At 49.5% G+C, this 25,502-nt stretch overlaps 4 protein-coding genes across 6 annotated transcripts; 3 read left to right on the plus strand and 1 right to left on the minus strand.

Moving 5' to 3' along the window:
* Positions 1–2,400: 2,400 nt before the first annotated feature.
* Positions 2,401–4,301, plus strand: LOC136532442 (formin-like protein 13). The gene is made up of 2 exons (XM_066525039.1): positions 2,401–3,591; positions 3,728–4,301. Exons 1-2 carry the CDS (start codon positions 2,580–2,582, stop codon positions 4,075–4,077), a joined length of 1,362 nt encoding a protein of 453 aa, XP_066381136.1. The 5' UTR covers positions 2,401–2,579; the 3' UTR covers positions 4,078–4,301.
* Positions 4,302–9,841: 5,540 nt separating this feature from the next.
* On the plus strand, positions 9,842–12,449 carry LOC136532484 (calmodulin-1). Its single transcript, XM_066525080.1, has 2 exons — positions 9,842–10,080; positions 11,721–12,449. The coding sequence occupies exons 1-2, from the start codon at positions 10,005–10,007 to the stop codon at positions 12,092–12,094; spliced, it is 450 nt and encodes a 149-aa protein (XP_066381177.1). The 5' UTR covers positions 9,842–10,004; the 3' UTR covers positions 12,095–12,449.
* A 1,043-nt stretch (positions 12,450–13,492) lies between these two features.
* LOC136532449 (CBL-interacting protein kinase 31) lies at positions 13,493–24,205 on the minus strand. Of its 3 annotated transcripts, none has more exons than XM_066525046.1 (15): positions 24,023–24,205; positions 17,233–17,474; positions 16,353–16,415; positions 16,183–16,254; positions 15,951–16,058; positions 15,779–15,859; positions 15,638–15,691; positions 15,421–15,546; positions 15,238–15,327; positions 14,895–15,017; positions 14,701–14,811; positions 14,459–14,575; positions 14,252–14,308; positions 14,084–14,158; positions 13,493–13,987 (listed from the first exon to the last, which is right to left on the minus strand). In XM_066525046.1, the coding sequence occupies exons 2-15, from the start codon at positions 17,422–17,424 to the stop codon at positions 13,904–13,906; spliced, it is 1,353 nt and encodes a 450-aa protein (XP_066381143.1). In that variant the 5' UTR covers positions 17,425–17,474; positions 24,023–24,205; the 3' UTR covers positions 13,493–13,903. The 3 variants fall into 3 exon arrangements, with proteins under 3 accessions (XP_066381143.1, XP_066381150.1, XP_066381156.1); XM_066525053.1 differs by having other exon boundaries at positions 14,459–14,572; positions 24,023–24,174; XM_066525059.1 differs by lacking the exon at positions 24,023–24,205 and adding an exon at positions 16,785–16,949 and having other exon boundaries at positions 17,233–17,369.
* On the plus strand, positions 17,481–18,861 carry LOC136532473 (uncharacterized). The gene has a single exon (XM_066525070.1). The coding sequence runs from the start codon at positions 17,938–17,940 to the stop codon at positions 18,859–18,861; it is 924 nt and encodes a 307-aa protein (XP_066381167.1). The 5' UTR covers positions 17,481–17,937.
* Positions 24,206–25,502: the final 1,297 nt, after the last annotated feature.

Genomic DNA, 25,502 nt, shown 5'->3' on the forward strand with positions numbered 1-25,502 from the left:
CGCGCGTGTGGTGGCGTCCATCGACCAGCGCCAGCCGGACCGTCCACCGTCCTGAGCGTGTGTCCCCCTCGCCAACGCCAACGGAACCCACCTCCATCGTCTCATGCGTCATGCACTCATGCGTGGCGCCGAAACGGTGAAACTCCGCGCGTCCTGCGTCGGGAAGCTGGGCGTGCCATTAATAAACGCTCCATGGTTACGATGGGGGCACGTACAGGCTCTACAGGCACAGGCAAGCACGGAAGAGCCTGACCTGAGACTGAGAAGGGAAAGAAGCCCTCATCCTCGCTCGACCGGGCCCTACGTAACATACTCCTACGTCCTACTAGAGCGGAAGTCTCGGCGCGCACACGGATCATGGAAACCGTAGAACCAACATGCAGTCTACGCTGCAATTATCGGTGCGGTACTGTTCCCACGCTGCACTGGAAGGACCCGCAGTGGCCTCTGCGGCTGCGGAGGTTGAAACTTTACTGCTATTTTCGACCAGAAATGCTATACAACATACGTGTGTTTTAGCATAAAAAAAACACATGAATTTTTTCTCTCCCTCTCTCTTTTCATGAATTGTGGGCAGCCATGGTCCGTCAGCATGGTTTAGCACTGCTGCACTTTCACTCAATCATCACCTACTAGGCTACTAGCAAGTCGCCAATCCCTCACTGAGAAAGTAAGTGAGAAATGGCATCACCCCAGAGTTGCTTTCGCGGCTGGCAGAACACGAGCCACGTCGCACTTGTGCTGGTGTCCGTGCTGCTCCTGAGCTCGGCACGTCTCTGCGATTTGTCATCTTCGTCCTTACATAGAAAAAAATTGTTTCTTGTGATATGTGGATCTATGAAGAAGGCTGGAGGTAGAAAGAGGATGAAGGTTGTTGGATCTTAATTCTATGGTGTAAAAAAATTCATGTGTTAAAACTACATAAAATACATGGTTGTTGGGTAGACATACTCCTTTCCGTAAGCGCGGTAGTAACAAGCAAGACGACGGAGAGACGAGGAATGGGAATCCGTTAGGCCGCAGTGACAAGTAAGACTTACGATAGAGGAACGGAGCCATGCGTTAGGGTAGGAGTATATATAAGTAGGTTGTCACGTCCGTTCCGCCAACCAGGCCGTCGCCGCTGAGCGCTAGCGGACACCGTGGGCACGCACCCGCGCGCCGCAGCGACAGTTTCCTGTGCCGGCAGCAGGGCCAACGTTCGCCCGCATCCGCCTCGCTCGCCCCAACACGACAGCAGGGCCGAGTTGCGAACGGGCACGGGCAGTGCCCGTTGCGACGCAGGACGACGCGCCCAGAACACAGGCACAGTGCGTCGGTGCCCCGGCCAGTGCCTGGCGGGCTCTTGGCTCTGGCCGCTGCTGTGTTCTCGCGTGCGTGTGCGCGTAGCGCGCAGGAAGGTGCTATGGGGCCGCCACGTGGGGTGTCTAGGATTCGACCTCGGAGTGATGGATGGATGGATGCGCCCTTTTCTTTTCCTTCTGCATGCCCTCTTTTGCTTTTGCCCGATGGATGGATCTCCCACCATTCTCCTTCTCCCCCGGTCGTCGTCCGTCGTCTTTAAAATGTGGAGCTACGGCCTCCTCTGCGCTCTGTCGCTCTGCATGACTGCATGCGTGCGGCCTAGTTGTGGTTACTGGTGCTGGCTACTACCTGTTCCCTACGGCGTGCTTTCCCTGACTCCGGATATCACAGGACAGGGATGATCAAAGCTAACAAATGACCACCGATCCACCATTAGAGACGATGAGTACAGTACTAGTTTAATCCGGAAAGAGGCTGAAGTAGCATGGAAGTTATCTGTTTGTTCTCGCGTTTCCCGAGACGTCAATGTTTGGAATCTGACGGGGAAAAGGAAAACGGCATACGGAGTATACTCCATGTCCATGCGACGACAGATCAGATGTAAGCTTGAAGCTAAAGCAACGCTGCAACGAGAGAGAAGAATCCAGGCTGTCTGCGTCCTGGTGGCGCTGGAACATCGGGTCAGGACTATCGATCGATGGGGCCTTTTATACGTGCGCCCCCCCTGCTCAGTGCTCAGACCCATATGCTTCCCAAAACAACAACATCGCCACGGACCAGATAATTAATCCAAAGTTCCCCCACGACATGATTGTGACCATTATTCCTTAATCTGCACACTGACTAGTCTGTCTAGTACAAGTAGTACTTACTACACTCCACGACCGCTTTAATTAACAACACCTTAACCTATGAACGATGCCTAACGCAGCAGCCAGAAGCCAGTACTAGTACCGGCAGGCACGCAGCTAGCGGCCACCGCAGCGCGCGCAGCGGAGTGTGCAGTTAAACTCGGATACTGCCCTCCCCACCAGTCCACCAGTCCACAGCTTTTGTCGCCTCACATAGCAAAGCTCGCACGAGATGAACCCCTAACTTGCCCTTGGCACTGCCGCGTGTGTGGCCGGAGACACAGGGGCGATGCGGTCATTATACTGCGCGCTCCACGCGCGTACTCGACGCCTGCTCCAATTATAATGCCACGGCACGCCCCCACACGCCGTGCTTCGCTTCTCCCGCTCGCCTGAACAAACGGCTCAGGGAACGCAGAGGCTATGCAGCCACCGCAGCCGCAGCCTGAGCCCGCCAGCCGGCGGGCATCCTCCACGTGCTCCACAACCGCACCGAGGCGGAGAAGCGGCGGCATCGGGTGCATGGCCGGCCTCCTCCGCCTCATCTCCCCGTACCACCGCAGCCACCACCGGAAGCGCCTCACCGCCAAGAACAACGCATCAGCGCGGGACTACTCCCAAGCACTACAGCCAACTCCGCCGTCTTCGCCGCCCAGGAAGAAGAAGGCGGCGGCCCAGCAGCAGCCTTCAGCTTCGCCCGCGCCTTCGTCTCCGGTGAAGCCGATGATGCAGCAGCTGATGACGACCGCGGTAACGGTTCGGCGGCGGCGCTCCTGCGACGCGCCGCGGAGCCCGACGATCGCGCCGGAGCACCGGCGCTCCAGCTGCGACAGCCCCCGGCCGCCACCGCCGGCCATCATCGCCCGCCTCATGGGCCTGGAGGAGTCCGCGACGCCCTCGCCCGCCGCAGCAACAGCGACGCCGCGGCCAGTCATCCTCCCGACGCGTCCACCTCCGCCTCCGCCTCCACCGGCACCGGCGGCGCCGGAGTCGGCTGCGGAGAAGCGGCGGAAGCTGCTGGGCGCGCTGGAGAAGTGCGACGAGGACCTCAAGACCCTTCGCCGGATCATCGCGGCCGTCCGCGCCGCCGAGATGCGCGCGGCCTCCGCGTCTGACGTCTGCCCAGTGGCAGCGACGACGACACCTGCAGGCAAGGGCGCCAAGGGGACGTTCGGCCGTGACGACGAACAGTCGCCTTCCCCGTCGCCGCCGACGCCACAGCAGCAGCACAAGCTGGTGCGCGCCGGGGAGCAGCAGTACCCCAGCCCGGACTCCGTGCTGGACGCCATCAGCTCCCCGAGGTTCCCATGCAGGAAGAGGCCGTCTCCCTGCACGGATCTCGATGTGGGGGGCAAGGGCGGTTGCGGTAACGGCGCCTTGGCCCCCACCTTCGGATCGAAGATCGTGAAGCCCTCCCGAACACTTGTTTTCTCTGGTACGTACTAGTATGTCGCTGTCACGACTCACGATATGCACCAAAGTGACATGCTCAACCGTATCTTCTCTTGATCAAACAACAATGACATGTATGTGCCACGTAACTTTCATCTTGCGCATGCAAATACGTGCAGGCGACTACTGCAAGATCAAATCAGGCGGCGAGCTACCACCGCTGGTGGTGGGCATGCCGAGGTCGGCCGGGGCGGAGAGCTGGCGGCACCACCGGCGGCGGTGGGAGCAGGAGGCCGCGGCGGCGGGGCGGGTGATCAGCCGCGCGACAGCGGAGAGCGTGGGGGAGGCAGTAATGTGGGTGCGGCAGCAGGGCCAGGGCGGCGCGGGCGACGATGAGCGCGGCAGGGTCGCGGCCGCGCTGGAGCGTGGCATCGTGCAGGACCTGGTGGCCGACCTCGTTGCGGAGCTGCAGGCGCAGTCCGGCGGGCACGGGGCCGGGTCCGGGTGCAGGAAGAGATTGTGCTTCTGAATTCTGATCAATCGCGGGCCGGGACTTCCGCGTCGTTTTCTTGGGTCCTTTTTTTTTTGTCGCGTGCGTCGCGTGTGCTTGAATTTGGCAGGTCAAGGTCTGAGCTGTGCACTGTGCTGTGAGTTAGGCCCTCCACGCTCCTAAAAATTTTAGGAGTTCGAGCGACCGCGCCCGGGCAGCTCCCACCCACTCGCACGCGGCGGCGGCCCAGCCCCGCGCCTCCGGCGATGGCGCCACGGCTCTGCTCCCCGCGGCTGTGGAGGCTCGGGTGGGAGGGAGGGTGGGAGAGAGGGGGGGGGGGGGGGGACAGGGCAATAAATGAGGGGTAGTGGGGGTCTAAGATGGACTTTAGCAACTTTTAGTAGAAGTGGAGCTCCTAAAGTTTTTGACCTCTCCTAAAATTTTTAGGAGCTTTTATGAGAATGTGTTTGGTTCTTTAGGTAAATTCTATCTTGATTTTAGCTCAAATAAGGCCTTATAACGAGAAAGGAATGCTGCCCGCTGCTGCTGCGGCGGAGGCTGCGCCATGGGTGTCAGTCGCTACAGCTCGCCTGGCTAGGTAGCTACCCCCACCTGATAAAAGAGACCGGTGAATGCCGATCGTGGTAGCGAGGTGTCGTTTAGTTTTGCCCTAAATTCTTAAAAAGTGCTACAATACCTGTCACATTGAATGTTTGCGATTTGTGCATGGAACATTAAATATAGATGAAAAAAAAACTAATTGCACAGTTTGATGGGAAATTGCGAGACGAACATTTTAAGCCTAATTATTTCATAACTGAACACTAATTGACAAATAACAACGAAAGTGCTGCAGTGACCTAAATTTCAACTTCCTGAAACACGCGCTAAAAGAACGGATTCGCCGTGGCGTCAGTTGTTGGTGGAGTAATCAATAAGTGATGATGAGAAGCTGCTGCCAAGTACGCAGCCGGGCTCACTTCGGTCAGTAATCAGTGTGCTGAAGGTAGGACCTGTCTGGATCACGTGTGCTGAAGGTAGTACTAATAGTACTGTGATACACGTACTTGATGGATCTATGGGTCTATTACACTGTGTCCAACCACCATTAATCAAAATACATGTAAAAGGTTGGATACTTATTTTTTCTTGTCTTCTCCAACAACAAAATTTAAAAGAGAATTTTTTCTGCAAATGAGTCTTTAGGAAAGAGGATACTCAGATTTAGGTTATGCCTTTCATGACATCCAAAATAAATCTTTCATTTAGGTATTCTGTTGGAGATCCATTTTGTGTTTGGGTCCTCCTAATAGGTCTCCCGCTGAATGCCTTGGCATCTAAAATTTGCAAGAAAAATGATACTCTAGGCCTTGTTTAGATACCACCCAAATTCCAAGTTTTTTCACTCTCTCTCCATCACATCAATTTTTAGCCGCTTGCATGGAGTATTAATTGTAGGTAAAAAAAATAACTAATTACACAGTTTAGTTGAAAATCACGAGATGAATCTTTTGAGCCTAGTTGGTCCACGATTGGACAATATTTGTCAAATAAGACGAAAGTGATACTATTTATCGGGTTGAAATTTTTTCGCAATCTAAACGAGGCCCTACTCAACGTTAAAAATTGTAACATGATGCTACAAATCAGGATCCAAACAGGTGTAATAAAGCAGAGTAGTTGGCGCCCACACCAACACATGCACGAACAGATTGTAGGCTGTGTAGGCTATAGCACTAGTACACAGTCTACATTTTCTGATTTCTGGTTACTTTAAGCGAGGTTTCTTGAACCATGCCTCGTTTTTTTTGGGCTTGAATTCCATTCTAACTTCGGTTGGAATTCTGAAAGGAGGAGGGCAACTGGTGCCTCGTTTACTTTGCAAATTTTTTTAACCCGATAAATAGTACCACTTTTGTCTTATTTGGCAAATATTGTTCAATCGTGAATCAACTAGGCTCAAAAGATTCATCTCGTGATTTCCAACTAAACTGTGTAATTAGTTATTCTTTTACCTACATTTAATACTCCATACAAGCAGCTAAAAATTAATGGGATGGAAAAGAGCGAAAAAAATTGAAATTTAGATGGCATCTAAACGAGGCCTGGGCAAGAGCGAGAGATGGGCAAGAACGATGAATGCGTGGACGCTGGGCGGGGGGGGGGGGGGGGGGGGGGGGGGGGGGTGGGGGCGGGGCTAGAAGCCCAGGGAGCCAGCTGATTGAAAATCCTCTGTGCCTGGATGTAGGCTACGGGCTACGAGCCTACAGCTGCGTCCTCCCCTGAGGCCCTGGCCCTGACCCTGACCCTGACCCCTCTCTCCCGTAGGCCGTAGCACCAGGCCTTTGGGCGCTGTCCTCCGCTGCGGCTAAAAACAGATGCTGGCAGCGCATGCGTGCGTACGTTGTACGAACTCCTAGCGCTACACCCTCATAACCCTACGACGATGCAGAGGAGGAATCGGCCAAACACTCGGCCCTGTCGGCTGGTTGATTTTTCTGGACTGGTTTAAGCTGACTGGTGCTAGTTTATTGTGAAAAAAAAATATTGTTGACTGACCGGTTTGGGCTGGCTGAAACCTTGGAGTGCCCGCTCGGTTCGGTTGTGTACAAGTTAATCGAATGATTGTTACTAGTTGCAGACCAGCGGATTCGACGCAATGCATGTCGTCAGTCGTCACAGAGAAAAGAAACATCAAAAGATGGTCGCGGCAGCCGGCAGGGAACAAGTGCCTGCACCACTTGATTGATGATGTAGGGCGTACGTGGCTCCACGTCAGCAAGACATCGAAAGGAATCGTTAGAGCTTTGTGACTATGCCAGGTGGGCTCGCTCCTCTCTGCAGGTTTTGCTGCACTTATTTTGCGACGAAGGGAGCAGTAACGATCTGCGTCGCGTACAGCTCTACACTCCGTGTCTGGCATAGCATAGCAGCCTAGCAGGTCTGACTTTCGATCGCCACGATCCTGGAGTTGAATAAAAGAAGACGCGATACTGACGCTAAGAACAAAGAAAAGGTTCATGGTATCATAGACATGTACGATCTCTTTTGGCTTTTGGAGCTACCAGAAAAGGCACGACGACCGATCTAGGATATGTTCTATGGTCCCGGTCTTTAATCCTGAAGAGAAAATGTCATATCAAAAGAAATCGTTAAGGAGCCACATGCAGTCCAGCCCGGTCCAGGGCGGGCTCCTCCCGAGATCCGAGCCCACTGGGAACGCAGCAGAAAGACGGACAGGAACAGGACCCACGTTCACTTTCACAAAAGGGAAGAAAGCTTCATAAGCCATTTTTGCTGCCACAAATGCCACAACCGGCCATAGGCACTTTCATCCAGTGAGCCGACATGATTGGCATCCGGAGCCTGGGCATTTGAGTCAGGGTTTCACCTTGACCAGATCCCAAGCTTCCTTCCTGGTGCGCCCCGAGAAGGAAATCCAAATCATCGCAGGACTTTTGCAAAGCTTAAAGCAACAAGGCAAGTAGGGTGGTGATCATGGCAACCGCCATGGATGCTGCTGGGCGGCTGGCCTCCTATTCCTCAAAGCATCAAAGCGGAAGCTCGAAGCTATATTTGTGCTATTGTTAGCACTGTACCAGCATCAAAGTTGGAATGAAAGGAAAAGTCCAGTGAATTATGAATGGGCCTTTCCTTCCTCTAGTCTACAGAAGAGTACTCCTACACACCTAGTTGGGCTCTAGTACGCGCTACAAGATGCGGCCGCAGCCCACAGCAGGCCCACGACCTATCGGAACGGTACGCGGAGCTGACGTGGCATCGGCGGGGAGCCTGCTCCGCGTCTGAACCGCGTCCGGGGTAGTACGGTAATATCCGCCGCTTAGAAACTGTAGCATGCCGCCCCCTGTTTGGAAGAATGGATGGAAGTCATGGGCACTTCTGTTTAACTGGGCCACATGGTTGCATGTTCCTAAATAAAAATCACGAACCTACCCTTGTTGAGTTGACGTTTCTTCTGGGTATAGAAGAACTCCGGTCTCCGTGAATATTTCTAGAAGTGATTTTAGGGGAGATTGAATTTATATACTGGTAGCCTGGTGCTCATGTTGACGTGCACGTGCATCCGCCTATATAAAGGCTCGATGGATTCTGATTTGAGCAGCCAATTTATTTTCTACTTTAGCGTTTCATCATTTTTTTCCCGGGAAAAGCCCTTTTCAATATTTTCAAAGGTGTATTCTGATATGATGTGGTATGTCATCCCAAGCTGAACTTCGTCCGCAATTTTTACATGATGCATTGGTACCACTAATTACAAAATCATAACCATATGAACACCCATGGTTGAGGAAATATTACCATGCCCACAAGAGTATTCCTAACCATACCCGAAATTTAATTTGCAGCAAACTTTGTATTAGAAAGATCGAAACAAGAGCTCAACCTCGCATGACATGTTTTGGTCACATGGAAATGAAGTAGATTTTCCATGTTAAATCAAAAACTTCAAATGACTTGAAACATAGTATTATCGGTCATGCCGAAATAAGAAAGTAGCATAAAAATGATGTGATATAGTCATATAGTGTGTATATGTGTGCTGCTTAAAAGTTATTCCCTCCATTTTAAATTGTATGCCGCTCTGGATTTTCTAGACATAACTTTTGCCATGCACCTAGATATCCATGATAAAAACTATGTATCTACAAAAGGTAGAAGGATTGGATGGAGCAACTATTAGCTATAGGTCCTGAGTCATTGGTAAGGCTATTAGTTGCCAATATCAGGAATTTAAAAGAGCATTGGCTAATTTTTAGAAAATACTCTCTTTGTCTAAATAAATTTAAATATTAAACAAATGTATATAAATGAACAAAATTATTTATATGATATATGAAAAGTAAACATAGTTCAATATATTTTGAATATACTTTTATAGGTTTATTCTTTGATGTAGATGCTAATGTTTTTTCTGTAATGATAAAGTTATGATAATTTAACTTATGACAAACTAAAAACATATGTATAGTATTTTCTAAAGAATGGAGTAGGGTGGCTCAAGCGCCCAAGAGATCGGGACAGGCCTAATGTCTTCCCGTTGAAACAAGTACTAACTTAGTAAAAGCATGTCGGCGAAGATCATCTAAATTTGAACTAAAGATGATATTGCCAAGATCGACAAATTTTCACTTGTCACAATTAGCAGCTATCAAGTGTCACATCCTCTGGCTTCGTTATAACCAAAAAAAAACTTCCAATTAACGCGTGTTAACCACGCTTCTTCTAAGTTCTAGATCAGGCTAAGACAGAAGATTAATAATCAATCGAAATAATATGCTGCCATGTAGTAATACAATAAAGATCAGGATGGGACGATCCATGGCATTGATAGATCCGGCCACAAGCCCACAACATGCACGCACGCATAATAAATCACGAAGTATTTTTTCTTCTACAACAAAACAGCTTCAGCCGACTTTAATACTAGCCGAACAAATCTTTGTGTGGCCGTCCCAAATGCTGGTAAACAAACAACCAAGCTGTGCGTGCCCCACCACCTCCCAAGTGCTGGACAAGCCAGATCATCGCATCGCCGGTCGCGCCTGGCGATCCAGCCCATGGCACGTCCCAATCAGTGACCGTTTTTTCTGTGTCGGGGTGGCCTCTCGCACACTGGCATATCGTGTCAGTCCAGCCTGGGCCAAGCGGCAGCACAGCAGCATGATTAAACAGAGGGAGAGGGGGCCAAGGCAAGGGCAGTTCGGGAAATTCGCGGCGCGGCGTTAACGGGGGAGGGGAGGGCGTGGACGGCGGAACGGAGCGGTCGGGGCGTATAAATCCCGGTAAATTTCCCCCGACGCTAGGGGACTCAAATCGCTCCCTGCCTCCGGTCACCGGTCGCCTCTCCTCCCTTCCCCTCCCTGCCTAATCACTCTTCCGGCCACCCCGACCACCGTTCGTTCGCTCGCTCGCTCCCCGCGCGAAGAGACAAGCCCGCGGAGACCATGGCGGACCAGCTCACCGACGACCAGATCGCCGAGTTCAAGGAGGCCTTCAGCCTCTTCGACAAGGACGGCGACGGTAAGCTATTACGCCTCCCTTCGATGCCTCAAGCATCTCCTTCCTCCGTTCCTTAGCTGTAGTTATTACTGCCTTGATCTGTATCTATCAAGTTGTAGGCTCTCTTAGTTGTAGCTGCCCGAATACCTTGACTGTTCTTCACCTCACGTTAGAAACCCAGGGATCCCGGTTCCGCATACCTGTTCGTGGCCGTTGTGGGTGCGAGTCCAAAATTTAGGCCGCACAGAGCATCGGGCAGCGAGATTGTACCAAGCGGTGAAACTTTAGAGATGGTGTGATGCGGCGGCACGTCCCCGCTGCACGGCGGCTCGTGGGTGGGGAGATCTCGTGTGATTGAGTCTGCGAAAAAGCGCCGCTGCGATCTAGATCGACGTGGTTGCTCGTGGCCTCGTCTCCGATCCAGATGTGGTGAAGCAGTTAGGCTGAGATCCGGCCCCTTGCTGGTCCATGTGGACCGAGTCAGGATGGGGTCGTAATTTATAAGCAGTAGGTAGGCTTCAATCCAGATCGTTCGGTTATGTCGGGGTTGGTTTTGTCATGGCAGGCAGGAGGGGACACATGAGACTTCTGTATGGTTTGAATTGACACTGCAGCACCTTTGACTGACATTATGTGCTCTTGTATCTATGCGCTGGAAATTGTTACAGGGCAGAATTAACCGTGGAAGAATTTTTTCGTCTGGTATTCAGATTTTGTATAGACCTGACAGTGGCACCGGGCCTGCTCAGATTTTGATTGATGTTCTGGGTTCATGATTATAACTCCATGGTTTGGGAACATGGGTGTAGCCAGCGGTAGTAAAGCGTGGTTGCCAGCTTCTGCTGGTCATCATGTTGCAGGGGAGTGCAGCTTGGAGGTCCTGGCTGCTTCTGTGGTGCTGCCCTGTGATGCCTGGCTGCCTTTGCACTGTCCAGGTTGCCTATGGCGCCGGCCCAAGTTAATGATTGACCTTGGGTGAAGCCAGAGTTCGTAGCTTTTCTTAACCAACATTGGTTGAGGTTTCACCCATATCCACACGCAATGCTCAGGGGAGGCTTTCCCAAGTGGTTTGAGTTGGCGATGATTAATTGTTTATAATATCGCCATGTTCTTGATGTGATGATTGTGATCTTGTATTTTAGATTGTATGCATGGTGCTCAGTTTTTAGGTATGAAGTACGACTGCAGTGTTTCCATTTAGTAAGGATTGGTTTCTAATATCAAGACAATCCTGCTTAGCTTACTGGATGGCTAATGATAGGCATAGGAAGGTACCACAACCCAAATTATCTCGGGAGTTAAAGTTACCAAGTTTTAGTACTAAAATTTTGATACATCCCTGGTTATACTTTGGTGGTACCTCCCTAGTAGTAGCTTAAAGGCTCTTAGTCACAGACTCGGGATCATCTCTTACCTTTCTGACCATCAACCTTCTAAACCATTTGCTACATCTATGCACCTCAATTTTGAATTAGTGTTGTCCTTTTGTGAACCAGATGTTTATCACTTCTGGCATTCTTGCTTAATGTCTAGTTTACTTGTGCTATTGCTTTGAAAAAACTGTGGTAACTTCTCAGGTGGTTAATCATTTGACTTCTCATTGCTATGTTAATGTTATATATAAATTGACATGAAATTGCTCTCTGCTGTGCACTGGACAGGTTGCATCACAACCAAGGAGCTCGGAACTGTCATGCGTTCACTGGGTCAGAACCCAACCGAGGCTGAGCTCCAGGACATGATCAACGAGGTCGATGCCGATGGCAATGGAACCATCGACTTCCCTGAGTTCCTCAACCTCATGGCCCGCAAGATGAAGGACACCGACTCCGAGGAGGAGCTCAAGGAGGCGTTCAGGGTGTTCGACAAGGACCAGAACGGCTTCATCTCTGCCGCGGAGCTCCGCCACGTGATGACCAACCTTGGCGAGAAGCTGACCGACGAGGAGGTCGATGAGATGATCCGTGAAGCCGACGTCGACGGTGATGGCCAGATCAACTACGAGGAATTCGTCAAGGTCATGATGGCCAAGTGAGTATAAGCCTGCGGTAATGGTATACTACCCCGCCGGAAGGAGGAAACCGTGCATTGCATATTAGTAAGGCAATGCAGCTCTTGTTTCCTTCGTCTTCCCATGAAGAAACCGTACTAGTTGTAGCTGCAGAAACAATTGAGTCCCCTGCTGCCACCCTTATCTCCGTTGTGTCGTTGAACCTTCTTGCCCCCGCCCTGTGTGAATCTGTACGGCTTTGCGTGTTCTGGACACTGATTGCAGTTGAGTCCAGTTTGTAGTTCTATTTGTTCATCGAATCTGCCCGACTCCTTTGGTACCGTGAACAGGAAGTTGCTTTCCGTTTATCCTGTGGTCGTGCAGGCAGTTGCTTTCCGTTTATCCTGTGGTTGTGCTGTCAGAATGGTGCCTGCTCTGCAAAGAAATGGCATGTTGTTGAATGTTGAAGGACCATTCAGAGATACGGATGGATGGTCGCCTGTGTAGCGTCTGACGATCCCAGACTTGTTTTCTGGATGGCTCATGCGGCCTTCGTTACAGAACTGCAATTGCCACTGATGAGTCTGGCCGCACCAGCCCAGACCCCAGATCCGTCATCATGGATTGGGCTCGCAGCGAGGGAGAAGACGAGCAGCTGCGGACGCTGGGCAGCTCACCGGATTCATCATCCAGTGGCGGCACGTCGCCTGGAGGCCTGGAGGCCGCGGCGGCCCGCCGGCCTGGAGGCGGGACCTCGTGGATTGTGCACGTAACGGGGCCCGTCGCCGACTGGGATTTCTCTGCACATGGCTGCGGCGCGCTTCAGTCTTTCAGCTCTGGCTTCAGATCGAAGTAGCTACTCTCGAAAACTCGCCATTCCATTGTTCAAACTACTGCAGATTTTCAGTATTGCCTTTGGTAACCGCCATTTCTCCGCGCAGTGGCGGAACTAAAATTTTGTAGTTGGATACTTGCATATTCCTAAACTTTTTTCACGTGTCACCGACTAGCTGAGTGTAGTAGACAAACAGAGTGACTAACCAACATCAGAAGTCGACATTAGACTCTAGCCTTTCTTTTTAATGGATTCATCTATTTAGCTCACTGATTTGCTAGATTAATTAAGAAAGCTAAACAATTTTGTCTCATTTAAGTAATACATATGTATCATATGTACTATATACCAACTCCACTTACAAAAAAGTATTCCCGGCTAGGTCGGGTCGGCCCCTGCTCCATCATAAACAATTTTTTAAGATCTTGACAAAGAACCATTGTGTCATCTCTATTGTGTCGTGATGCTATCTAGTAATCATTTCAGCACTACTAAAGCATCTGGTCCAGTGGACATTCCCAAAATTCGCTGTACCACAGGACACCACGGAACCAGCCTGAATCCGCCCCTGCTAGCACCCAACATCATGCACATAGCACAAAGAGGACAAAGGATAAAGTGTGTTCACCTCATACATCTAGAAGTAATGTTTATTCTGAAGTAACACATCATATCATAGAACAAATTGAAGGGGGCTAAGCTTGAAGCCATGAACTAACAACTGGTACTCCCTTACACCATCTGATGTATCTCAATACCTCATTACTACACACTAATACAGCCTTGATTGTGGTTTCCATTCCATCCAACTCCCTGACCGTAAAATAAACTAAGCAACACGCCAATAAGCTCATCCACAACAGCCTTCAAGACGGTTGTTTCATCGGGCTTACTCGCCATCAACAAATGAACCAAAGAACTTGCTTGCAAAACTGACTCTGCAATGGACACCGATCATCCGAAAGAGAAGCTATGTACAAGGAAAGCCAGCGCCGTCCTATGAAAGTTCAAAGGACGCTTCATGCTGCTGTGCTGTTGCCGTCCACCTCGCCATCGCACTTCCACACAACATCCTTCAGTTGGGTTGACAGACTTCTGTAGAACTGTTTTACAGTACGGTTAATTTGGGCATTAGTACAATGTGTCAATGTTAAAGCATACAGAGAACCGTCATGTGGCAGAATTAATAGAGACTGTACCTTTTGGAATTCCAGAGTATCCCCCTTTGCCTTCTTGAGCTCAACTACATGTAGGGATGGGGCTATTTGAAAAACCTAAGAGTTGCCATGCACAAACAAAAAGGAATTGAGTTATTCTTCTTCGATGCTTCAGCAATCTAGATTTGTTAACTTGATGTTTTCAGCTACCTCAGTTGCAACATTTAGATTGCCTTTTCTACCTGCTTTCGGGTTCTCCATCCGCATCTGGAAAGAACAAACACAGCCTTATTAGGATCAGAAGTGTGGAAGATGGTAGTAAGAGTTCTATTTTCTAGATATTCATGCCAAATTTTACAACATATGTAGAAAGTAACAAGAGGAATATTGTACATAACAAAGTTCAGTAGGAAATACCTTGTATTTTTTCTTCTGAACATCAAAGCCAAGCGGCTTTGCAGCTTCTTCAATCTTTGTGATTATCTCTTTTGGGGGACACTGTGAGGTGAATCTTGTCTCTCTTTTATACTCCTGCTATTTTTAACCAGAAATAAGATCATTGTAGATTTGAACTTTCTACAGTATATTTCAAACAACAATAATTTAATAAAATTTGGAAGCCTAAAATTGGCAAAGAAGACAGGAGAACTATGACTGACCTCCTTTGCTTCAAACAAATTCTCCAGATTAAGTGCCTGGTTTAGTGAAATCAGTTCAAATGCATTCATTGAGGTTGGCTGATCTTCAGTTTCCTCTTTCACATGCCGATCCTGGTAAACAAATCAATAAAGCACAGTTACTCAATCAATTTCTACGACAGAAGGCTAAATATTTATTGGTCCATTTGACTCACTTCTGAATCTCCAAAAGCAGCATCCACGTCATCCAAGCTAGTTTGATATTTCTCGTCAAAAAGAGGAGGCTTGTACCCCTTTTTGAACCAAGGATCTTCCAGTATCTGAGAAATCGTGATCCTCTGGTAAACATACAGAAACAATTAAAAGCCAGGTAAGTTGAGATTCAAGAAATACTTGTCGGCAGTTGAAACTGAAATATTGATGTCAAGACACATCAATATATGCTTATATTTCATAGACAAATAGTTGCCACTTGTTCATCATTCTTAGATTACATGTATGCTTATCGTATTCATGACCCATTTCAACAACTATGCTCAAAAGATATATGATACTTACAGTTTTAGGATTGGGATCAAGAATTCTGGTAATCAGGTTCTTGGCTCCAGCCGAAAACCAAGAGGGGCAGCTAAACTGAGCTTCTGAAATCTGTGTTTGCAAAGGGAGTATTAAGAGATGATTGATAAACAACCACACAATAATGTTTTTTTTTCTATTTTCTCTATTTTTCATCAATGCTACCTTCTTGTATAGGGCGATGATGTTGTCATCCTCGAAAGGTAAATATCCAGCAAGAAGAACAAAGAGGATTACTCCACAAGACCAGATATCTGCAGTTGCACCATCATAGCCTCCATCCTCGATCACCTAGAAAGATCCAATACAAATATTAGTTAGGTAACCTTGTCTGCAATCAAAACACGATTATTCTATAACAAGCAAAGAAGAGAGAATTTACCTCAGGGGCAACATAATTGGGGGTTCCACATGTTGTATGAAGCAGACCATCAGCCTATAATAATATAAGATTAAATGAAGCCAACAAGAGAACATGATGCAACAACTACTGGGAGTTTATGAGAAGTAATTCCATCTTTACCTTCACTTGCTCGGTTAAAGCACTTAAACCAAAGTCAGAAACTTTGAGATTTCCATTACCATCAAGCAGCAAATTCTCTAGCTGCAAATGAATGTTAAGCATAAATATGTCACTTGTCTGCACTACTGAGCCCATAATTTATTATAATCACAAAAAGTAAATTAGGCTTCACCTTCAAGTCTCTGTGATACACTCCCCTACTGTGGCAGTAATCAACGGCATTAATCAGCTGCTGGAAGTATTTGCGTGCTTCGTCCTCCTTCAACCTTCCATTAGTAGCCTGGTTGTCATGTTTTTGCATAAGAGCAGATTGAATTAATCAAAAACCAGTACATGATCATGTAATTCGTGTTACCAGTCTCATGCGACAAAGTGTTTCAAACAGATGATATAGTTCCACTTACAATGATTTCAAAGAGCTCTCCACCTGTAACATATTCCAGAACGATGAAAATTTTTGCTTTACTTCCCATCACCTGATGTAGAAAACAAAATTTCAGCCAAATAGTCTCCGAGCATAGGCATGAACAAAAATATACACCATGAAGTGTGTATAGTATTTTTTGGATCTTACCTCAAACAGTCGAACAACATTAGGATGCCTTACTAATTTCATGGTACAAATTTCACGCTTGATCTGCATTGAATTTAGGATGGTATCAGCATGAGATATCAAGTATGCAGTACCAATCTGTTTAAAAGACGCATACAGCAAAAGGCACTCCTGAGGAGTATATTAGACAATACATGTATGCTTGCATCATGATTTCTTGGGGTAAATGAGATTATTTTTTTGAGAACATTATGGTTATACTTGAGAAGTAAAAGGAATAGTGAAGTCAACTAAAGTGTAACTGAGGAAATGGATGTCTAATAGGGCACTGATGAAAATATATGAAGTGTGCAAGCTGAAGCCAACTGGAAACAGTCAGGAATACTGAAGTATTCAATTTGCATAAAGTTCAGACTGTGACTGGAAACAGCACAAGGCACCAGGAGAACATACTGAGTTGGTAGTATGACTTGAACTGGAAGACCACCATGTGGATATATCTCGATGTCATGCAAATATGTAGGCATAGAATCATTTCTTAATTGGAGTTACATCTTCCTATGCTCCCATGCTGACACGGCAACATCCAAGGAAGAAAATTCGTTCTCCAAGTTGTTCCTTTTGATAGAAAGATGTAAGAGATGGCAGTGAATTTTGACAAAAGGAAACCACATGGTCCATCTATTGACTGTTAGGAATGATGATATGATTGGCTGTATGGCAAACTGAACTTCTTACCATCTTCCAAAGTCATACACGGCTTAGATAGGGAGCATAAGACTTTTAACCTCAATATCTCTAATTAACTGAAGTTTGATCCATGCTTCATGATATTGACAGAAAATGGATAACAAGAAACTAGCTAGTGCATGGTCTCAGAAAGGAATTGACGGATACTGACCTGTTCAACCAACCTGTGCTTCTGAACTTTCTCCTTGTCAAGGATTTTGATAGCAACAGGATCCTGGTTTTCAGTGTTCCTAGCAAACCGGACCTTTGCGAAGGTTCCTTCCCCAATGGTGCGTCCGAGCTCATACTTCCCAACACGGCGCTTCACCTTTGGTGACAATGCAGCCCTCCTAGCCCGATACATCTTCCAACAAATGAAGGTTACTATGAACCTTCAACCTACTTTTCAAACACCTGCAATTGTTCAGTGAACCACCCGTTGCATTAGTTGTAAAATTACCCATTCAAATTCACTAAGTTGTGTTTACCCTAAAAAAAGTTCATTAAGCTGTGGTAAGAAAAAGAAAAAGAAAAAGAAAACACAGGAGAAGAGAAGGAAACGAGATGATATGTGGATGCACTTATATTTGTTAGAATATCTAGTTTCTATGTGAATGCTTCTACTCTACATATGAATGCGCCACCTCCTCCAGGCTGGCTTGGCCCTTTGGGCCCCTCTAGTCTAAACTGGCCCCTTTGGGTCTGGCCCTTTGGGCACCTCTGTATCCTAGGCTATATATGTAACCCTCTTGTAACTCAGCCCTCCTATGAATATATCTCAGCCTGTTATGCTTCTATCATGGTATCACGAGACTTTTGAGTCCTGTGCCGCTTCCGCCCCTCTTCCCCAGCCGCGCGTGCGCGCCCCCAGGCGCCCATGGCCACCGGTCTCTCGGCCACAGCTGCTGCGGCCAAGCTTCGTGATGAAGCTACCTCCGCCGCCGAGCTGCTGGAGGCCCAGGCCATCTCCATCCGCTCCTCCAACGCTGAGCGCAGCCAGCAGCTCCAACAGGAGGCCAACCTCCTGAAGTCTGCCGCCGCTGCCCAAGAGCGCGTTCGCACTGCCGCCGCTGCTCTTGACCAAGAGCGCGCGCAGGCTGACGCCCTGGAGCAGCAGGCTGCCGCCCTCCGCCATCGTTTTCGCGCGGAGCTGCTCAAGGACGACGATGTTCGCACCGATGACGCCCACTCTGAAGCCGCGGCCATTGCTCATCTCCACAGCCAGGCGGCTGCTGTCCAGAACATCAAGCACCTGATCCCCATCGTCCTCGAACTCCAGTCGTCATCGAACTACTCCAAGTGGCGCGGCTACTTCCTCCTCACCCTCTGGCGGTTCTCCCTGAGGGATCATGTCCTCAGCGATGATGCCGGCCCCGACGATCCGGCATGGTCTCGCATGGACTGCGTGGTCGTCTCCTGGATTTTCAACACCATCTCCCCCGACCTTCTGGACATCGTCCACGAGCACGCTGGCACCACTGCTCGGGCGGCTTGGCTCGGGGTCAAGAATCAGTTCCTGGGAAATCGCGAATCCCGGGCACTCCTTCTTGATGCTGAATTTCGCAACCTCTCTCAAGGTGCCCTCTCCATCGACGACTACTGCTGCCAGATGAAGACCAAGGCTGATGCCCTTGCTGATCTTGGCGAGCCCATCAATGACCGTACGCTCGTCCTGAACGTCCAGCGCGGCCTCAACGAACGGTTTCAGTTCATGGCACAGCTGATCACTCGCCAGAAGCCGTTTCCTTCCTTCAGCGATGTTCGCGCAGATCTGCGCCTTGCTGAACTCAACATGGAGTAGCCTATGGCTCCTCCCTCGGCGCTTCTCGCTACACCAACCAGCAAGCCCCCCTGCGCCTCCACTTCTTGCGCCACCGCGCCCCCCTCAGGGATCTCCCTCCACTGGGGGCGCCCCTTCTGGCAGCGGACGTGGGCGCCGTCGACGCGGTGGGCGTGGCCAAGGCGGCTCTGGAGGTGGCCAAGGCAGCTCTGGAGGCTCGCCATGGCCCTCCGTGTTCAATCCATGGACTGGGTCCATTCATATGTGGCCCGGCTCCAACCCAGGCGGTCCTCGTGCTCCACCGCCTCACGCCGGCTTCCCTCCACACCAACAGCAAGCTCTGATGGCTGCTATGGCTCCGGCTCCTCCACCATACTCCACATCGGGCCCTAGTCTGTACTCCCAGGCACCGGTTCAGGCACCCCCTCCTGCATGGGCACCTTGGGATCCACACTCCCTCGCCAACACTTTCAGCACTGTGACCCTTACGCCACCAGGCAGCAGCGATTGGGTTGTCGATTCAGGAGCTTCCTCCCACATCGCATCCAACCCCGGTATGGTTACCTTATCCTCTTCCTCCACCTTTCTCTCTTCCATTGTTGTTGGCAATGGTGCCACTCTCCCTGTGGTTGGCACCGGCTACTCCACCCTTCCCGGTCCCTTTCGCCTCAACAATGTTCTCCTTGCTCCTGACATCATCAAAAATCTTCTCTGTTCGTCAATTCACCACTGATAACCATGTTTCTATTGAATTTGACCCTGTTGGCATTTCTGTAAAGGACCTACGCACGGGCACCATCCTCCTTCGCTGCAATAGCTCGGGACCTCTCTACACCCTACAGCTGCCATCATCATCGTCCGGCTCCTGCGCTCTTGTCACCACCCCGTCGACGATCGATTGGCACCGTCGCCTTGGTCACCCCGGCAAGGATGCTTTCCAACACCTTGCTCAGTCCTCCTCTATTATCTGCAGCAAGCCCGGCGACACCTCTTTATGTCATGCTTGTCAGCTTGGACGACATGTTCGGTTACCTTTCACTAGTTCGATGTCCAAGGCATCCAAACCCTTTGATTTAGTTCATTGTGATTTGTGGACCTCTCCTGTACTCAGCATTTCTGGTTTTAAGTACTATTTAGTTATACTTGATGACTACTCGCATTTTCTATGGACTTTCCCTCTTCGCCTAAAATCCGACACCTTTTTCACTCTCTCTAATTTTTTCGCCTGTGTCTCCACTCAGTTTGGATGCCCCATAAAATCCATCCAATGCGATAACGGCCGTGAGTTTGACAACTCTTCCTCTCGCGCTTTCTTTCTTGCCAAAGGCGTTTCCCTGCGTATGTCTTGTCCACACACCTCGCAGCAAAACGGCAAGGCTGAGCGCATCCTTCACTCCACAAATAATGTCATCCGCACCTTACTGTTTCAAGCATCTATGCCTCCCTCCTATTGGGTGGACGCTCTTGCCACTGCCACCTATCTGATCAACCGTCTTCCCACCAAGACGTTGGGTCTGTCCACACCCTACTTCGTCCTCCATGCCACTCACCCTTCCTACCACGAACTTCGGGTCTTTGGGTGTGCCTGCTATCCTAATCTCACTGCCACTGCCCCACATAAGCTTGCTCCTCGCTCTACTTTGTGTGTATTTCTTGGTTATTCCCCTGATCACAAAGGTTATCGCTGCCTTGATCTCACCTCCAACCGGGTCATCATCTCTCGCCATGTTATATTTGACGAATCCCTTTTTCCTTTCTCCCATCACCGATCATCTCCTCCACCCGGCGAGCTTGATTTTCTAACTAATAATGAGCCTCCACCAGCTCCTATTCATTCTGCAGGTACACCCACTACTTCAGGCCATGCCAGCTCCCTGCCCGTGGCTGCTGCACCCCTGCAGGTTGAGCTGCCCGATGAGCCTCCACTGCTGCCAGTGCTCTCACACAGCCCTGGTCATCTCCCGTGGGCACCCAGGTCTCCACCAGGCTTCCCCGCACTTTCGGCTCCACCTCCAGCGTTCTCGGTACCTGCTACCTCTCCATCGCCGATGATGCCTGTTGCTCGTCTAGCGTCCATGGTGCCTTCAGCACCCATGGTGCCTCCGGCACCCATGGTGCCCATGGCGCCCACCACGACCCGGGCACCACCGACGGCGTTCAACAAACCGCCTGTCACCCAAGTCTACTCCCGGCATGCTCCTGCTCCAGCACTGCACCGACGTCTCCCATTGCTGCTCCCTCCCGGCGCTCGAGCATCGTCCCTTCACCACCTCGCTACGTGAAGGCTGCTCCTCCTGTCGGTGTTGTTCCCATCCCACCGGTCGCCAACTCTCATGGCATGACGACCCGTGGGAAGTCTGGATATCACCAACCGCGCCTTCATCTTCACACCGAGGCGCTGTCACCAATTCCTCGGTCTTGTCGTGACGCCCTCACTGATCCTCACTGGCGTCGCGCCATGGAAGAAGAACATGCATCTCTTATTGAGAACCACACTTGGGACCTCGTTCCTCGCCCTGCCAAGGCAAACGTGGTCACTGGCAAATGGATCTTCAAACACAAATTTCATGCTGATGGTTCCCTGGACAGATACAAGGCTCGCTGGGTTCTTCGAGGTTTTACACAACGGCCAGATGTCGACTATGATGAAACCTTCAGCCCCGTTGTCAAACCTGCAACTGTCCGCACAGTTATCACTTTGGCCCGCTCTCGTGATTGGCCTATACATCAACTTGATGTGAAGAACGCTTTTCTTCATGGGGTTCTTTCAGAGACCGTCTACTGTTCGCAGCCCACAAGTTTCACTGATTCTGCTCTTCCCAATCATGTCTGCAAGCTGAACAAGTCCCTGTATGGTCTGAAACAGGCACCACGCGCTTGGTACAGTCGGTTTGCTGCTTATTTGGTCACTTTGGGATTCTCTGAAGCTCGCTCGGACACCTCCCTGTTCATCTACCGCCAGGGTGCTGACACAGTCTACCTTCTTCTTTATGTTGATGACATCATACTCACTGCATCCTCCCAGCAGCTTCTCAGCCGTGTTATTGATGCTTTGAAGAAGGAATTCGCCATGAAAGATCTTGGTCCTCTTCATCACTTCCTTGGCATGTCAGTTCAACGACAAGGTGCTGCTATGTTTCTCTCCCAACGGCAGTATGCTCTGGATATCTTGGCTCGTCATGGCATGACTGATTGCAAACCTTGCTCTACCCCTGTTGACACCTGCGCCAAAGCCTCTGCTGATGGTGGTCCTGCTGTTGCTGATCCTACAAATTATCGCAGCCTTGCGGGCGCTTTACAATACCTCACTTTCACCAGGCCCGACATTGCCTATGCAGTCCAGCAGATCTGTCTTCACATGCATGATCCTAGGGAGAGTCACCTTGCTGCTACCAAACGAATTCTTCGATACCTTCAGGGCACTCTGGATTATGGCCTGGTCATTCCTCGATCATCCCCTACTCAACTTATTGTGTACACGGACGCCGACTGGGCCGGCTGCCCAGACACTCGCCGCTCCACCTTCGGCTATGCTGTCTTCCTTGGAGGCAGCCTCGTCTCCTGGTCTTCTAAGCGACAGCACACCGTTTCTCGGTCCAGTGCCGAGGCCGAGTATCGGGCTGTCGCCAACGGTGTCGCCGAGGCCTCCTGGCTGCGGCAACTACTGCAGGAGCTGCATCAGCCGCTGCAGTCCGCCTGCCTCGTCTACTGCGACAACGTCAGTGCCGCCTACCTCTCCACCAACCCCGTCCAACATCAGCGAACCAAGCACGTGGAAATCGACCTCCACTTCGTCCGGGAACGGGTCGCCATTGGGGCTGTCCGTGTGCTCCACGTTCCCACCACGTCGCAATTCGCCGATGTCTTCACCAAGGGGCTCCCTTCCTCTGTTTTCCTAGAGTTTCGCTCCATTCTTAACGTTCGTCCTAGCGACGTTCCGACTGCGGGGGGTGTTAGAATATCTAGTTTCTATGTGAATGCTTCTACTCTACATATGAATGCGCCACCTCCTCCAGGCTGGCTTGGTCCTTTGGGCTCCTCTAGTCTAAACTAGCCCCTTCGGGTCTGGCCCTTTGGACACCTCTGTATCCTAGGCTATATATGTAACCCTCTTGTAACTCAGCCCTCGTGTGAATATATCTCAGCCTGTTAGGCTTCTATCAATATTATCTGGATACACAGGAGTTTTCCCTTTTCAAAAACCGAAAAAAGACAGGAGTTTCGTTTGACTGAATCTGATGGAAATTGTTGGGGGAAAAGTGAGAAAGGAAAACTAGACTTTACCCAACAGTATGCCATGGATACTCACAACACCTTTTGCAGATGAGGATAGAGCAGAGCATTAGCGCTCAACCGATTTCAAAAAGAAATGAACAGAGGATTAAAAAAATACGGAAAGATTAAATGGCAGGCGGGCCATTGATACAAATAAATTCAGGAAGTTAGAACTCAAACATCTAGGGCGGAGGGTCCCTCTTGATAAAATAAAAAATTTCGATCCGTAACATTTGAGTAAACAAGCAGGCAGCAAAAGGGACAAGGGAAAAAGGCGCAAACTTATGTACGCAAACACTAGCACACGAGATCAAAATGAAAAAAAATGACCGGACAGCTCCAAAACATGCGCCCACAGCGCGAAGGCACAGGGCCGCACAAAGAAGCCTACAGATGGTTCAGACTTTTGCAGGCAAAGCATTCATATCACAGCTGAAAAGCATAGAGGCAGCATGACCATGTATACAACAAATACAAGCCACATATGAAACAGCCACTACTTGCTGACTAATTGATACGGATCAATCATAACCAAGACCGAAAATTCAGTCCAAAAAGGCGCTTTACAGATGTGCATATGTATTTCTGAAAGAAACCAAGGAGAAAGAGTAAAAGGAGAGCAGCAGCTGGCGTGGCGGGAAAGGTCACAGATGAGCTGGAAATGGTAACCCCGCCAAAGGGAAATGCACATCTTTCACCGACAACCGAAACGAAAATGCCACAACAAGCGACCTTGCACCTCGAAGAAAGTAACGCCTACTCTTTGCCCCCGAAACCCATGGTCTCCGAATTGCATCTCAAAAGACACTAATCGAAATGCAAAATTCATGCAGCGCACAGCCACAGCCACAGCCACAGCCACAGCCACACAAGAACCAGATTCGGGGCTGAGGCACTGAAAGCTCACCTTCCAGCGCTGAGCGCAGGCTGATCGGCAGTTGCAAGGAGCTCCGAGGCTCCGAGCTCGCAAGAGCTCAAGGAGAAGCGAGTACTAAGGTTGGTTGGAGTGGAGGAGGATGTGCTGGGGGAGAAACAGAGGGTGGGGTGGCGCTATAAAGCGGTGGGGCGAGGTGTCATGCGCTGTGGCTTGTGGCAAACCGCCCAGGAAAAGGACCGGGGGGGTCACCACCAAAAGTTTGTTTGATTGCAGTTGCATTTGCATTGGCCACTTCAAGTGACCCTTTTCAGGTCCCAAGGGCTGCATGGCCATCAGGCCATGGCTGTGGTGTCCTGCCCTGTACTACCTTTTTACCGGTCTCAAAAAAATTAGATATACAAGAAAGAAAATCTTACAGCGTTGGCAACAACTAACAAGACACAGGGTGGTGATGGCAGTGAGAGGGAACTCATATGGGATCAAAATCTACAGACAGGAAATTGCTAGCGTGTTTGGCTTTGTGCTCTGCTTTCTCCGACATGCACACCACATACATACATACATAATAAATATAATACTTAATATAATAACGAGAGGTGCGGATGCGTTGAGGTCGTCTTCCCCCCATTCACAGCCATTGCTCCTATATGACAATTTGTAAATAAAATTTCATGGAACAAAACACACAAATTAGACCGTCAGGGGAGACTCCAATCTTGAGTAGGTGCAACGCTTTGCGCCAGGGTCGGAGGGGAGTTCCAACGACCATCTTAAGAAGCCACACAAGCATTCTTTAGTTGAAGTATAAAACCTAACTTCCCTTCAACCAAATATTTTCACTTGTTCCTCTCTCAAAAAAAAATCTTCACTTGCTACCAATTTGTTCAGTCAAACCAAATGTAGGTGGAGTACTGAAATTTCATACTATGTTATAGCAGAAGAGGAGCGGCTGAAATGTTAATGATCATATCCACCTGGTTAGCGTGGTGGCACCACTATATATATTCCAGTTAGCCACACTGTTCACGTCTACCGATTAAAAATTCGTGAACGAGCTCTTGTCATGAGCGAATGGCAGTACCAAACAGCAATATACTGCCAATAAATCCGCTGGACCCTCCTAGCTTGGTTGGGTTGTTGGCTGCAGTGCTGCACCCTACACAGAGGGAGCAATGCAGCAATCACACAACCACCAAAATTCCAGGATTTTCTTCTTTCTGAAAATGCTCAGAATGATTACTGCTGCTGTGTGTTGCCCCGGTCGATTTTTGGGGTGTAGGCCAATTGATTAGCTACTTTGATTGGACGGAAAGAAGTTCGACTTCTTCTGGGAAAGATTACGACGCCAACTGGATTGGTGGGACCCAAGCGAGCGTCGATGCTTCTCTTGGATCGACGGCAGATATCCAGGGAGTGTCTGGTGAGTAGCAGCAAGTCAGTGCTAACTAACATTCCAAACTCTGGACTAAGGCCGTGTTTAGATGGGCACCGAATCGGCGCCGCCTGATTT

This window comes from Miscanthus floridulus, chromosome 2 (genome assembly GCF_019320115.1).
Source record: "Miscanthus floridulus cultivar M001 chromosome 2, ASM1932011v1, whole genome shotgun sequence".
In the NCBI taxonomy this organism is placed as follows: Eukaryota; Viridiplantae; Streptophyta; class Magnoliopsida; order Poales; family Poaceae; genus Miscanthus; species Miscanthus floridulus.